The 15,864-nt window shown below is 38.9% G+C and overlaps 1 protein-coding gene across 9 annotated transcripts in view; it reads left to right on the forward strand.

The window, feature by feature from the left end:
* Window positions 1-15,864, forward strand: part of Brp (ELKS/RAB6-interacting/CAST family member bruchpilot) — a 102,349-nt gene that overhangs the window by 40,084 nt on the left and 46,401 nt on the right. For 4 of the 9 annotated variants that reach the window (XM_076765377.1, XM_076765367.1, XM_076765368.1 and 1 more), the window contains 2 exons: window positions 3,408-3,504; window positions 6,148-6,275. In XM_076765377.1, the coding sequence (XP_076621492.1) occupies window positions 3,408-3,504; window positions 6,148-6,275 (225 nt within the window). Of the gene's footprint in view, window positions 1-3,407; window positions 3,505-6,147; window positions 6,276-12,752; window positions 12,858-15,864 lie in introns of those variants that run through there. The other 5 variants (XM_076765371.1, XM_076765372.1, XM_076765373.1 and 2 more) reach the window with 2 other exon arrangements.

Here is a 15,864-nt window from a genome sequence, read left to right on the forward strand (position 1 = left end):
CGTAAATAATTTTCTTTTAATTCTTTGGGGTTGTTTCTTCGTGTTGCTGAACTTTAACAACGGTTGTCTGTAGGAATAGAAAATAATAGTGAATTAAATGCTCTGTAACTATGACAGGAGTCTTCTATGAAATTAGAAATTTTGGCTTCTCGTTTTCTCGAGAAATTATTCCGAAAAACGATTAAGAGATTGTAAACGTAAAATATTCATAGTTTTCCAAAACTGTATTACAACGGAATCCTGTGTTCGAAATATTTGAGCTCGTGGCGCATGAATATGCATTATAGTACATAAATATTTTTATTTTATCCGGACTATAATTTTGTATTCAAAATGGCGACCTTATCTCGTACGACGGCGTAGATGATTTCTGTCCTCCACAAGTCTGAACTTTAAATTTTAAAAAATGTTTCCATAAATAGACATGTTATCTGCTGGTGTAGGACAAGGTGATTCGGGAATATTTCTTCTAAATTTTATCAAGATCCAATAAAACCTGCATGTATCATAGTCTGAAACTTTTTGCAACATATGAGATCGTATAAAACGCGATTGAAATTTTCAGGATCTATTGTTTCGCTGAAAATATTGGAAATTTGTATTGTACCATCCTAATAATAGTCTTCTTCCTTATCAGAGGAAAGTTTAAGTTGGTCAAGTTCTCCTGTCGTTTGGTCACTATAGTATCTTTGATAAAATACTACTTTACACTCGGACAATCGCGATGGAAATAGCTTCCTCGACGATATCTCGAGGAACATCAGCAGCATTTATACCCATTACGTTAAAAATGAAAGTTCTACATCCTTGTCTGTCACGAGAATTCTAATAATAAATCTTAATAATTTCAACTGAAGTGAAAGAACCAATATGGTGGCTGTGACGTTTGAAAGTTCTCATCGGAAATATCTGTTTTTCCTAAGATTATGCATCTCTAAAAATAACTGCAATGGATGAAAATTTTATTTCGAGTATCCCGTTCACGTGGTATGGTTTGCGCCGATTTAGCCGTTTAAATAAAGTCATTTACCCGAGCAACGGGGAAACCAGCTGCGAAAGGGACTGATCGAACGTAGGTCGGCTAATCTTATCATGCTCGTCTATCGATCGCGGCGGTCGTTCCAAAAATACAACGACACGAACACGGGCACAGAAAGTTCAAGAACCCCCATTTAAATCCGCCGTTCGATGGCCGGACGATCGAAAATTTTGCCGAACAAGTCGACGCTGACGTTCAACGAACGAGTCGTAGCGCGGACAGGTCAAACGTGCAACGCACTGGGAGCAACTGGTCGCCTTTGGCCACTCGCCAAATTATGCAGTCGCTTTCTGGCCACGTTCCCCGCGGCCTTTATTATCAAATCCGGCGATCGTGGCCGGGTCCATCGGCGAACGAACGTTTTCTCGCGTGACGAACCACCGCACACTGGGCCAAACCGCGAACCTAGGTGGAAAAATATCGAAACTCGGAACGTTCTTATCGTTGCAAAGAAATTTCAATTTTACACACATCGTACAAGAATTATTATACAAACACGAGGAAAAATTAGCAGTATTTAACTATTGCGTTATCAATTCGTGCTTGTTAACGTGGACATCGATAAATATAGGGTTTTCCAATTTAATTCATCATGTCAAATCTTCTGGTTTGAAAAAAAAATTTTTAATGCAACTCTTACAGATTGACTCCTCGATTTTTGAGACAGAATGTAAATTAATCACTTTTCAGTCGACTATACCAATTGTAGTTCAATCAGTTTAATTTATTGTATTACTAGTGGACCCTTCAACAAGTTTTTTGTCTACTCTAGGGCTTTAGAATAATTGTACTAAATTTTTCTTCGGAAGTTTTCATCTCTATTTTTTTTATATTTTTACGGGTGCAACGAATTCCTTTTCTCATAAAATGAATTATTTCGTATCAAAAACGTTCGCCAAAATTCGTCGAACGAAAACCCTTTATTGATCGTCCGTGGAGGAATTTCGTTGGTCCGCCGTGTGAAAAGTGGTCGTGGGAAATTGAGAGCGCACTGGAAAGGTTAGGGTTAGAGAAGAATGACGCAATGAAGGAGGTTCGCGTGGAAAGACGAGGGTATTGGCGAGGGACCGAGACCGACTGCGCTTTTCCGGTGGCGGTGTCAGTTAGAAAAGGAAAAGGGGTGGTCGGCGGGTGTCTAATTCCGTACTAATTGCGTTCCCGTCGTCAAAGGGACAGTCTAAATTCGTTACACGGGCGACAAGCACCGGCGCTATCTTCCGGCGACGTAACATGAATCGAGCATTTTCCAGTGAAACAATTCGCACTCCATTTCCTTCGTTCCCTCTCGCGTGCCATCATAGCCAGAATCGAGAAGACAATTGCCCCTCTTTGAACGTCTTGACGAACCCCATGGAAAGAGAAATTATTATTCTAAAGGCGTCGTTAATTAATAAAGACTCAATGGCTACCATCAGTGATCGTAGTTCAACGTTTCGGCGTCCATTAATCGGTTCTATCTACACTCAGAGGTAAAAGTGAACGACTGTTTTACACAAAAATATTGCAATCTGCTGTTTCTTAAATTTCTCATTATGGTTTAGATCGTCGACAATAAATTGTGTTTGTAGTTTTAGAGAATAGCCTGGTTTATTTTATAGAAAAATGATAAATGGATCTTAGGGAGGGTTCAGCCTTTAAATCAATCCCAGGAAAATTATTGTACGAACTCTTCTCGCGAAGTTGTAATAAAAATCGTTTGAAACGAGTGTTTTAATACTTATGAGCAGCAGTGTACTTTTGGGATCTTTCCAAGCGAAAGTTAGCTGACATTTTCCAGGCGTAACCGGCTCCTTAAGAAAGTATACAAAACAGAAACGTGCTGTCGACCATCAAAAACATGGCATTGTTCCCATCAGCCGCAGCGTAAACTTAGCCACGTGTCCTGAAGGCAAGCCTTAACAGGGAGAGTTGCCAAAATTGTACTGTTTAAGATCTCATGTTCGATATTTTCTATTTGGTAGTAATTTGTACAGGAATCATTATTGAAAATTTTAATTAACAAGCATATAAGACTTTTCATAACACAGTGAAAAAGGCAACCAGTCACCCCTAAATCGTAACTATTATAAAACTGACAAGAATTATTTCATCAATAGACAAAAATACGAAACATGGATACTTCAGAATTTTAATTTATAATCTTTTATATTTTCAATAACATTATCCTGCATGCTGTTAATTATTATTCAAATAGATGAAACTGTTTCTAAAGTTATCTCTGTCTTCGTTAATTCAATGGTAAATAAAGACGACGGAGGAAAACGTGAAAGTAAAGCTGTGTTTTTCAATTATGGACGGGCGATAATTAATACTTGTTTATCTTCCATCGAGAAGAATTATTTAAAACGTGTCTTCTTTCTTGTTGCAGGAGCTGGAGTTGAGAATAGAAACGCAGAAACAAACCCTGCAAGCTCGCGATGAAAGCATCAAGAAGCTCCTCGAGATGCTCCAAAACAAGGGAATGGGTGAGGCATTCCTTTAAAATTTTTCTTCCCTACACAAACGCTGTCATTTTATTAACGAACGCGTTGTTTGTACGACAATTACGTTTAACGGTGTTTCTGAGAAAGCAGATCTGAAGCGAAAGAGAAAAAGACTAAAATTAAAATAATTTCGAACGTTGGTGAAACCAAAGCCAATTTAACTTGAGCTTTTAATCCGAGTTATGTATATTCAGATCTTAATTTTCACAGCACAATCACGGACAGATTTTTAGATCGATTCGATAACAAAAAAAAAAAACAAAAAAGATAAGCAATTCGTTCGAATAAAACAATTGATTACATTTTTTATAGTTTTGCTTTTGCAACAGTACCAAGATCATCGCAATCGTGAAACGCAAATTGTCGAAGAAAAATTTTTAACCTGTTCGTTTGAATTTAATTGATATTCATTTCAGTTCGCGTTTAGTCACTCATTGAAATATCTCATCTTTCTCCATCGAACTGCGCTTCATTCTACGAATACCAATTAGCAATCCTATATACTATACGTAGTACAATAGCAACAGGAAATCTTTTATTTCATTAGCAGCGTTGTTCGACAAAGTATCGATCGATCGATCCCAGAAATCGTGATTAGTTCAGCACGCAGCATCTTGGCCATTTTATCTAACAAAAATTGTTTTATAGCAGCGCACATTCTCTTTGACAACGCCATTACTTCGACGACGATTACTGTAACGCAATATTATCATCATTGACTACATCCTACGGTCTACAATTCCTAAAAAAAATGATAATTTCCTGTTAAACGAATCAATACCCATGAATGGAAAACGATTTTAAAAAACGTCGTTAAGAAAAATATGAAACATTAAAACTCTTTATCTGACGTATAGGATTAAAAAGAAAGTCTTTAAAGAAATTCATTATTGTAAAATTATTATATAGATTAAATATTAAATAGTCGGATAATTTAAATTTATATTTCTGTAGAGACTTTCTTTCCAAGTTGTATTACAGTGTCACAGAAAATATTGCGAATTTTAGTTACTTTTGCTTCCCATTATTTTTAACTCGTTCATTTATTTATGATTGTTCACCAATTCATTTCTCGTTTCGTTTATTTTTAGAACGAGTTGCGAACACTATAATTCACCGTGTATATAGTCTAGACTTTTCTCCATCCAATTATCGCCTTTCCCGAGCAACATTAAATCAAACTCGGAATTGCAATTATTTTTTTATTAAAGTTATCACTTATTATGACGTTTCGTCCCAGATCCGCCATCACAGCGATTTCTAACTTTTCGAGACATTATTCACAATCCTTTTAAAAATAAATTAGACAACGAGTTAAAATACGTAACATTTTCTGAGACACGCCGATGCCATAAACTATCAGAGAAGAAAAAAGAAAATCGCTGAACGTGGAAAGAGAAAAGCGTGAACTCGCGAAAGAAAATTACCAAACGCGTTGTTCGAGTGATCCGTCATTGCGAATGAATTTTTAAACTCTTTTTGGGTTAACTTTCTTCTTCACGGGAGCGTTTTTTCAGCTTGTCAACGACGAAGCTCACCACCGCGGGCCTCGAAGGCAAATTAAGCTCTCCGGGTTGAATCCCAGTCGCCTCGACAAAACGGACGCTCCTGACGCTCTGATCGTCTCTGCCCGGTTTAATTTGCATAAACGCGAGCGCACTTTGTGCGCTTGACGTCACGGCGCCCACAGAGTGGCGCTACAGTTGTGTTTTTCCAAGCGACGTGAAACATTAATTGGCAACTTCGTCGAGAACGCAACGTGTAAACAATGTAATACCTTCGAGACTTTGCAAACATTGTTATACAGCAGGGTAACAAAGTACAGAATTTCCTTGTTACTAAAATATATTTTAGAAACATTTAACTAGGTATCAAAAGATATAATTTTTAAAGAATAGCGATCATTGTTTCTTTAATCTACTAATCAAAAGTTAAAATGAATGAATTAATTTTTCATTCTGAAAGTTTAATCAGTTCCTGAGACGCGATTACACTTACGAAATGAAAATTCTGGACTATTTATTTTAATTTTCAAGCTTAATCGTTCTTCGTGTAAACAAGTTGTCAATAATTGACGCGACTGGAGCGATCGGTGATTAATATACATCGACGAAACGTTTTAATACCGTGGTTTTCGCGTGGACGTTCAAGGTGGTGAGTTTCGTATCAATTTAAGCTCGTTGCGTTCAGCACAGCCGTCGTTCTACGTTTCCACGAGATTGCACGCCGCGAAATACGAACTGTTTCTCGAAGTAATAATCATAAAGAGGGCGTATAGGGAACGACGAAAAGCGGAACACGGCGCTCGGGGTCGCAGCGAATTTTCGCGATACGCTGCAAATTTCCGAGCGTAATATCGTGCGGCGGTGTACTTGTCTCGAAAATTTCCTAACGGAATGTAAATTGTCCGACAAATGGGAAACAGCCGCGGAAGCGTTCCACGACGATAAAAACCGAAACGTTATAAAATACTGGAACGGAAGAGGCGCAAAACTATTGCGAGGTCCCTCTCGTCACGATACATTTGTAACTTCATCGAGCAAAAACGTCATCATTCTCCCCTCTCACACGAAATCGAATGGAACCGTGCGAGAAATAACATTGATATTGAATCGTAAAACGCAGACAGAGACCGTCCGAAACTCTGGACATCGAGCAGACCCCCCAAGAGCTTCTCGTTGCTTTCTGCTGTTCCAGGAAAAGAGGAGGAAAGGATCATGTTCCAGCAGATGCAGTCGATGGCTCAGAAGCAGGTCCTTAAGCTATTTCTACCCATGTCGGCATATTCATAAACATATATATTATTATTACTATTATTATTCTCTTTCTTTCTCTCTCTTACTTTCTTTCTCTCTAACTCTCTCTCTCTCTCTTTCTCTCTCTATCTTTCTCTCTCTTTCTATCTCTCTCTATATATATGTATATGTATATCCGTATATGTATATACATATATGTATATCACTATCACTTGATCGACGATTATGTCACGCTCATCAACGTATATATGTACATACCATATTATCGTTCGTCTGCGAGAGAACGGTACGCGCATCTGTCTTGAGAGCGAGCGCGCCCGCACCACGGAGCGTGCGCGCTTAACGCGCGACAAAGATGAGCGTACACAACGAAAGCGCGCGCATAGCATATACAGGATCAACATATTTTTGTCTCGATCGCTGTCCATCGTTGTTGCGTAGTAGTTATTGCTTGCAAAGTAGAGTGTTATTGCGCTGCCAGCGGCTTCAGTCTCTTGTCCCGCGTCATTTCACGCTTCAGCCCTCCCTTACGCGATCACGCCGTATATCACCCGCCATGCTGCGCGCCCGGACAAAAGGGAACAAACGGTGTATCGTATCCCAGGGAAACAAGCCGCCAACTCTCGGAGGGCGGTTTACTTCCAACCGGGAACCTAACGCTATGCCTCGTCGCATGCGAAACATCCTTCGATCGTTCGTCGTCTTCCTCGAAATTAAACTGTATCGGATGGAGGACGTAGTACTACGTGTTCTGCTTGGTAAATTGTTGCTTTTGGCTCTGCGCGCCAAGACATGGCCACGCGGTATCGTAAAGTTCAAATGTTCGGACGCGCAAGGATGCGCGAGAACGTAGTGCTACGTGTGATCAACGTACTGGTACGTCACGTAGCATTGTGCGTTGAATGTACTAACGCGGAGCTCCTGATACGTAAATATAGGCGATAAACGTACTAGTACCTCACATATTACTGTATTGAACGTACTACTAAGTCACATGGTATTATTCGTGCTTCCAAATATGCAGAAGTACCTGAGAACGTAGTACTACGCGATGAACATATCACCGCATCACGTAGTACTACTCGAGTGCTCCAACGCCCTACACGCAACAGTGTACAGAAACAAGTTGAATCGTAATATACCGTGATGAACGTACTAGTACGTCATGCAGTACTACGTGAAAATTCGAAACGACCAGATATATGCTCATCCTACAGCTGTTCGATAGTAGTTTTGGATAGGTGAATCTAAGGATTGAATACTTCTCTAGATTCACCACTCTAAATAGTACCAAAACTACGAAAATATTGTATCAAAATGACTTGCCTACTATTTGAAAACGTAGTACTACGTAATAGTCTTGACAATACATTACCATGCAACAGTGTATTACTACGTGTGAACGTATCGCTACGCCACGCAGTAATACGTGAAAAGTGGAAATGTCTCGGACATTTCGAGGTATGGACTGCGTAGAACTGTGCTTGAAAACGTAGTACTACGCGATACGCGAACGCAGCAATAGAATCGCGAAGACGTCGAGCGCGAACGAGGCACGCGCTGGTCCCTGGCACGCGAACGCACGAATTTCGCACGAGCAAGCGTTTTTTGGGGCCAGTTTCTCCCCCGAGAGAGCGACAAAACACGGACACACGTACAAGGTACGGTATGCTGGAGAAGACTCGCACGAGCTACGATCAGACGCCTCGCGTCGCTGTTTTATGGTGAGCGCCGTTTACGTATCGCCGTGAACACTCTGCTTTCCTTTCGCGACGCGGCGAAAAGCTTCACTCCCGTGAACGTCGGCGATACTCCTGGTTTCGTGACCTCCTCCAGGAGGTACGGTCGCTCGAGACTATCAGCAACCCCAAGCCACCCCCAATTCCCGGGTTTTTCTAGGCCTGCGACGCCACGGGTTCTACGGAAAAAGTCACGTTCAAACACGAACAACACACGTTTAGGGGAATACAGACATACACATGCACACAGACACGGCCCTGTTTGTTATGGTGGGTGTCTGCTTGGCAGTTTCACTCGCGAGATTAGGTATCCAGAGTAAAACTCTCTTGTGGGCACTGCCTCGAGGGTGTTCTTTCAAACTTCCAAAGTAAAAATTCCTCTGCTTTTGTAAAAGCGATTTATTTAACGCGAAACGTAATTTCATTATATAATGGAAATCTCAATTTCCGTTCGACAAACAAAGGGTTTCAAGTTATTTACCTTTTACTGGTCGCTTGAAACTTCTGTCTAGACGAGAAGTTTGCTCTGCACCGATTACGAGCAACGAGGTAACTTCTGGCATGATGAACTTGCTCTTGCGGAGGAGCTCTTACTCTCGATAGCTATTCTCGAAGGTAGAATTCTCAAGTGGATACCTAGCATTAGGCACGCGTATCTCCGCGACCACCAGCACGCCTACGCACACCGTACTCCTGTCTGTTAAATCGCGCGGTCGCCAGCGTGCTCGTACGCGCGCGTATCCCTTTCTTTTCTGTCACGTGGAAAGCGTCCAAAAGCTTCGCGTCCAAAGTATCAACACGTTCGAAAACATTTCAGGAAAGAGGGGAGGAGAGGTCTTCTTTTTCCATATTAATTATCAGTTATTGATAAACTTGGGATCTTTTCAAAGCGTTTCAGTAATCGTAGTAAAACCAAGAGGAATACAGTACTGTCTGTGACAACATCTCAGACTGGTGGCTGGAGATAAAAGATAACTAAAATATTTCCTTATTTAATATATTATTCATCAAAATTTAATAATCGTTGCATATGGTTCTGTATCATTTTCAACTGTATAAATTTGTAGGTTACGACAAATTTAATTCCACATAGTTGATTACTTTTTCAACGAAAAATCACTTGTCACCCTGTTGTGCTATGATTACTGGGATACCCTGTACAATTAAAAGGAGAAATTGAATTAATTTAGTGTCGTGATTCAGTGGTTACACGTTTGAAATAGTTTTTTGGATAATTTTAATTCTAAAAATTAAAGATTTCGTTGCCTATAACGTTGCTAATATTTTTAATGTCACCGTTTAGACTCTGATGCATTTTCATCGTGCTGTTGGTAACATTTAGAACACGATGTTCCTTCTTATCGCGTTGAAAGTGCACGAAGAGCGCGAAACGCCGCAAGCAAACGAGTCACATTCATCTGAGCGGAATCCGTGGTAACGTTTAACGGCGCAAAACACTGTTCTGTCCACTGAAACAAATTACAGAAGGCTCCTTGCATTTTCTAGAATCACGAGGGGCAAAAATTTTTACATCGTCGTTCGTTATTTTCAAGACAAATTCAGATCCAGTGGATTTTAATATTATTAAGAAAAAAGATTCCAGTATTCAATATTTTACATTGACATTTTCCTTGCTGAATTAATCAATAGTGAGGAAAACCTGTGTGTTGAATTCTAGTGAATACACTTCGAAATGTGTAGAGAAATTCTTAATAATTTTGAAGATGACCACAAACACTTGAGAACAATAAATGGCTAGTTGTGACCACATTGAATATCATTTAATTTCTACATTCTTTCATCGATGTAACAAGTGTTGCTTAGAGAAATCCACTAAAAAGTAACGTATGGTAGCGTGAAAAGTACAATAGAAAGCTTCTCCCTCTGATATTATCGCGTAATTGCGTGATGTAAATCGTTGCCAGAAATGGTCGTCTTAAACGCGAGCTTTTGGACGGTTTCCATCAGTGTCACAGCAGTGCTTATTCTTGTAGCATTATACTGTTGCTGCCCTCGCACACCACAGTCGCGTAGCAAACATTTGTATCGTTACTGTGGTTACTATCCCATGAGCACCGCCGCCACCATGTTCGCATACCTCACGTAATTCGTGCTAGAACAGTCGTAGTCATTCCCAAAGTCGTTCACGTTTGTATTATAGCTCTACCCCGTTTAGCCTGAGCACGGATGCGATGTCGCCCTGGAAAATCCTCTAACGCGTTTCCGGTGGTTTCTAGATGTCCTGACTAAAGCAGCTCTCGCCAGCGTACGAAAATCAAGCTCTCCTCTAACAGGGAAAACGCCATCAATGACATTTTCGTCGCTTAAACGCGCGTAAGATGAAATTAAAGTTTACGATGCAAATTCGGCAGCTCTGGCTGAACTCAACGACTGATTTATTCGATTTCCTGGAGGTACTAGCGAATTTTTGTTTTAACGTTTGTACGATTTCTTAAATAATGTCGTTCGAAATGTCTGACTACTTTTGTCATTACATATAATATGTATTAGTTTTGTAACTTTCGTTAGAAAAGTATATTTTTTCGTTAGAAATATATTAATATACAGGTTATTCGGTCACTCCTGGGAAAAATTGTGATGGGAGATTCTAGAAGCCAAAATAAGACGAAAATCAGGAATATCAATTTCTTGATTGAGGCTTCGTTAAAATGTTATTAAAAAATTAAATTAAAAAATTAAAAATTATTGACGGAAAAATTATTTTCGGGTGCAGGGGTCAATTACAGTCATTTTTGGTGAATAGACATACCCCCGAAATCCTACTCACTTTCGAGAAAAAAATTACTTACCGAAAATGTCTGACCATACGTTGATATGTTTCCCTGAATTTTTTCGACGAAAAAAAAATTTTTCAAATCGTTCTAAAAAAATTATTTCTAGGTTCTGGGGTCAATTACAATCATTTTTGGTCATTAGACATACCCTCGAAATCCTACCCACTTTTGAGAAAAAAATTCGAGTAGGGTGCAAATTTTTCGACAAAATTAAAAAATTTCAAATCGTTGTAAAAAAATTATTTTCAGTTGCAGGGGTCAATTACAATCATTTTTGGTGAATAGACACACCCCCGAAATCCTACGTACTTTCGAGAAAAAAATTCTTTACTGAAAATGTACTGTGTGGCCGGAAATGTTTCTGTAATTTTTTAACGAAGCCTCAATCAACAAATTAGTATCCTTGATTTTCGTCTTATTTTGGCCTCTAGAATCTCCCATTGAAATTTTTCCAAGGGTTGGCCGAACACCCTGCATAGTAAGTTTATAATTATTAGACGGAATTTTAAAAGAACTAAAAGAAAATTTTTTAATTTCTCCAAAATCGAATAGTGTTTCTAATTTTTTAATAATTATCGTTTTCTATCATTATTTAATAAAAATATCACCGGAGATGAGCGCCAAATAGTTTGCAGTCAAAGTTCGTGTATTCGTAGTAGAATATCCAGTGAACAGTAGAATAAACACGTAACGTATCAGCCTGAAATTTTGTAGAAACAAATATGTAGTTCGAATAATTCGTGCTTGTATGATTTAAATAATGCGGTGTATACATAATTATATTTAAACGGTATCAATCAAGTTTGTTGATTCTCTTCGGGAAGAAAATTATAATTTTCAAATCTAAATGAAAAACAAATACATTAAGGAGACTTTACACGCAAACTTAGAAATATTGTTTTTAATTCTTACGTATATAATGCAATCTTGAAATTACATTACGTTAACTTTCATATTATTTTTAGCGTACCATTGATCGGTTTTTATAACAAAAGAATTTTATTCGTTCTTAATAGATACAAATTCAAATTGCCTGAGAATAATTGTAAATTTGCATACTTATTTATACGTTGGAAATGAATTCATTTTCTAGTATCGTTTTAATCGAATATTTCTGCAATGCAATGCCTCGTGCTGTATTAATAAATTCACTTCCAATGTAGAAATAAGTATGCCAATATACGTATAACAACTACTCTCAGGTAATTCAGATTTACGTCTATTAAAAACAAATGGAATACTATTGGTATAAAAACTGACTCATGCTTTGTTACATTTTAAAATAAATGTATAATTTTCGTTAGCAGAAATAATTCCAAAGATTCTTTGTTCATATAAAATTGAGATACACTAGTTAATTTTAAAATTGCAACTATTTCATATATATATATGAATTTTTACAATTTTAATCATTGCAAAATTCCCAATTTTCAATCGATCGAGAAAACTGTTGTGTATAAAGCTTTCTTATAATTTGAACGATTCAACAAACTAGTGAGAAGTGTCTCCGTCGCGTTATTTAAATCAGTAGAAACGGTTAAAAATTCCTGTCGCTAGTCAGACCGCGGAATCAGTAGAAGATTCCATAAACGTTTCACAGTAAACAGACAAGTAGAATCTATTTGCAGCGCACAAACTCCGCATCAACAATTCTTAATAAATGTCCAGCATTCGGATCGTGAAAAGGAAATAAGTAGAATTGCCCGACAATGCACAGCCACGTGATCCAGTAAAATAGTCCATTAGTATTCAGACCAGTCGGTAGAAACTCGTCTCAAGAATCAGCCACGCTCATCCAGCGAACACGGCGGACCACAATACTGATAGCAACAAATTCAAACTACTTAGGAAGGTATTTTCGGCTACTGTTGCACCCAGAGTACGAATCGTGGCAATTATTAACCCGGGAAACTGGCGATCACGTAAACAAACGGAGACGAGGCGATTCGAAACTCCAGGATTACTCGAACGGAATAGAAAAAGAATTCGAAGGGCCATGGCGACGTCGCATCCGTCTCGACACACCGAACTCCCTGCATCTTCGTGTATGTGCCTGTGTCAGATCTAGGATTTAGGTGAAGTCTACGTGGCTTGAGCGGCATTTACAGATCAGGGGGCGGGGGGTCGCACAAAAGAGGACAGAGAATCATTCGTTTAGTCGGGAGAAAGAAAGATCAGTCCTGGAAGGAATTGCCAATCGTATTGGGTCGGACGTTTCGATCGAATCTGCGACTGTGCAACAATTAAACGAAGATCGTTACTGGAAATGCTCGTATTAGGTCGGACCTTTTAATCAGTTCTTATTGGGTCTGCGATCGTAGTTGAATAAAATGTAATCCGATCAACAATTATAGTTACCGTGTAATCGTAATCGAAAATCAGAAAACGGAGACGAGAAATTGGCCATCAGGCCTGATTGGTCGTAGTGTAATCTCATAAATTGAGACAGTTAAAAGTCATTGGGCACAATCTCCTATCTTCCAGAGTATACACAGCTAAAGGCAGATTTCTTTATATGAAACAAGTAGAAAAGATAACATCTTTTTATTGGAGTTCCAAATTTATGACGTCTGCCCAAGTAGAGAAAGATAATAATGGTCAGACACGTCGCAAAAATCGTTTTCAATCGATTTAAAAATTTTTAAACACTGTCCACTGTTCCAGTGGCTTGGGACTGATCTTTCTTTCTGCGTACAGTACACGGGACTGATCCTTTCAGCTCCGTTAGAGGGGCCCACTCGGTACGAGCCGGACAGAGCGCGCGTCGACTTTACCCGACGTGTATCTCATCGTCACTTCTCTTATTCTTTCTTTCTCTCTATTTTCTTGCACCGGGAGCGTGCACCGGGCCACTGTGCACCCTTCCACTCCGTCGACGGAGCCAGGTGTCGGGCTCCGAGGGCGAGACATCGAACGATGATCAAACAATGCACCAGCACCCCAATAATGGCCTGTCTCGTCACCGGAATTTTTTTCCGTCAATTTTAGCTGCATCCTCTCACGCCCGGGGCCTTGATTTTTCACCCACCCCCTCTCTCCGACCACGACGTTACGATCCAGCCAATTCCTATCGACGAATGACATACTTCATCCTCGGAGAAACCGCTCGCGATCGTCGAGTATACGGATTTTTGTTCGCATTCGACGACACGTTCGCGACACGATAACGATATTCCGGTCACGGGACCGTATGGCGTAGTCTGTACTGCGAAACGGACGAATCGTTACCGCCAACGTCGTTTAGAGAATCGTGGATTCTTCTGCAGCTTTTATTTTGCTCGTGGATTTCGTTGCACGTAGAATCCCAATCGATCTCGAACGATCTTGCTCTCTGCTTCGTTTTGCTGCGAACGTCCGACAGGGAAACGTGATAGTTTTCGCGTGGGGGATTGTTTCTTATGTAAAAGAAAAATTATTGGCAGCGACCGTGATGCCACGAGTCAGGGAAAGAGAGAAATAGTGGCTTCGAAATAACTGTTTACTTGAACGGTTCGACCACTTTTCTGTGGCCCTCTTCGGAAGGAATTTGTATGACAATTATAACATTTATAGTATCTAATTAATTCCATTTGATTGTTCATTGAGCATTCTCTGTTTTATTTATGTAATAAGTAGAGCATTTTTTGTGCCTATTTCATTTTAATTGGAATATTATCATAGAATTTTAAATATGCGTGTTTGTGATTTCCCTACAATTCTTACTATTTTTATCCACTTTGGATGAAACTTCTGTTATTTATGTTTCGATAAAAAGTATGTTATTTAATTTGCTGAAATATTAGTTGCAAAACAGGTCACAAATTAAATTAATTTTTGTTTATCTAAAACAAAATATTCAACATAGGTCTAAACAGGATTAATTAGGTACAATTGATTCCAAGGTTATTACATATTTAATATTTAATATCAATTAATATTATTTTTTGAGTGGATAAAAAAAGATGGTCGAAACGTTCAAGTAAACGCAAAAACGAATGACATCATCGTTACTTTACGACCTCTATTTACCCACCTTTCTGATTTTATATTAATAACAAGTAATATTTTTTAGAACTAACAAAAAACAGTTGCAAATTCGAGAATTTAGATTATGTTTTCATATATTATATAAATCGAGTCGAAAGTAATACAAAAGCACTTTTATTTTAGGGTCAATTTACCCTTTAAAAAAATTGCATATTTTTCTTTCCCATTGAAATATCTCCAGAACGACGAGAGAGTTCGAAAAACAGTTTAAACAGAAGTTGTACCAACCCACGTACAAATAAATATCGAAAAATATATGGCTTGCAGATTGTTGTTTTTTAAATAAATATTTGCATGCAGTTTTGTGAACGGATGAAACATTTTGAATTCGTAAATATCCCTTCGACGCTAAATTGAATATTCAATTTAAACTTGATGCTAAAAAATATTACTCATTAATATCATTATCGAAGGATCCAAAATACTGATAATCACATTCGATGGAAAATTTTCAGTTTTAAAGGGAGACTTGTTTTCATTGCACAGTTAACTTCATCAGACGCAAAGTAGAAGGAATTTTTATGGAAGTATCGAGCGGACACCGAGCGAAGATATGATTTTAACGATGCATGCTTCTTAGCTTCGTCTTTTGTTTCGATCGAATCGATCGTCGAGTGATTCGTGTTCCGAGCGAGAGATTCGTAATTAATTAGACCCCAGTTGGCCAGACTCGGTCGAAACGTATGGCAAAATAAACCGACGCGACCAGACGTCCATGAAGTATGTCAAAGCGTGTATGTATCCTCGACATAGCATGCGGCAGGAATCAGTCTCCTAGAAAACGGGATACGCAAGTGCACAGAGTCTCCTTCGTTTCCGGTTCTCGTCCCCATCCCACGTGATTTCTGTCTTTATTTCTTTGTCTGCCTCTTACTCTTCTTCTGCCTTTCTCTTTGCACCCTGCGGATCGAACGACGACAATACGAGACGTCGACAAGGACTTCCGGAAATCGGACGCTGATCGGGGAGAGTACAGAGAATACACACACGGAAAAAAAATTACAGATAAAAAAAAAAATAACAGTA

This window comes from Colletes latitarsis, chromosome 5, assembly GCF_051014445.1.
Source record: "Colletes latitarsis isolate SP2378_abdomen chromosome 5, iyColLati1, whole genome shotgun sequence".
Taxonomy (NCBI): Eukaryota; Metazoa; Arthropoda; class Insecta; order Hymenoptera; family Colletidae; genus Colletes; species Colletes latitarsis.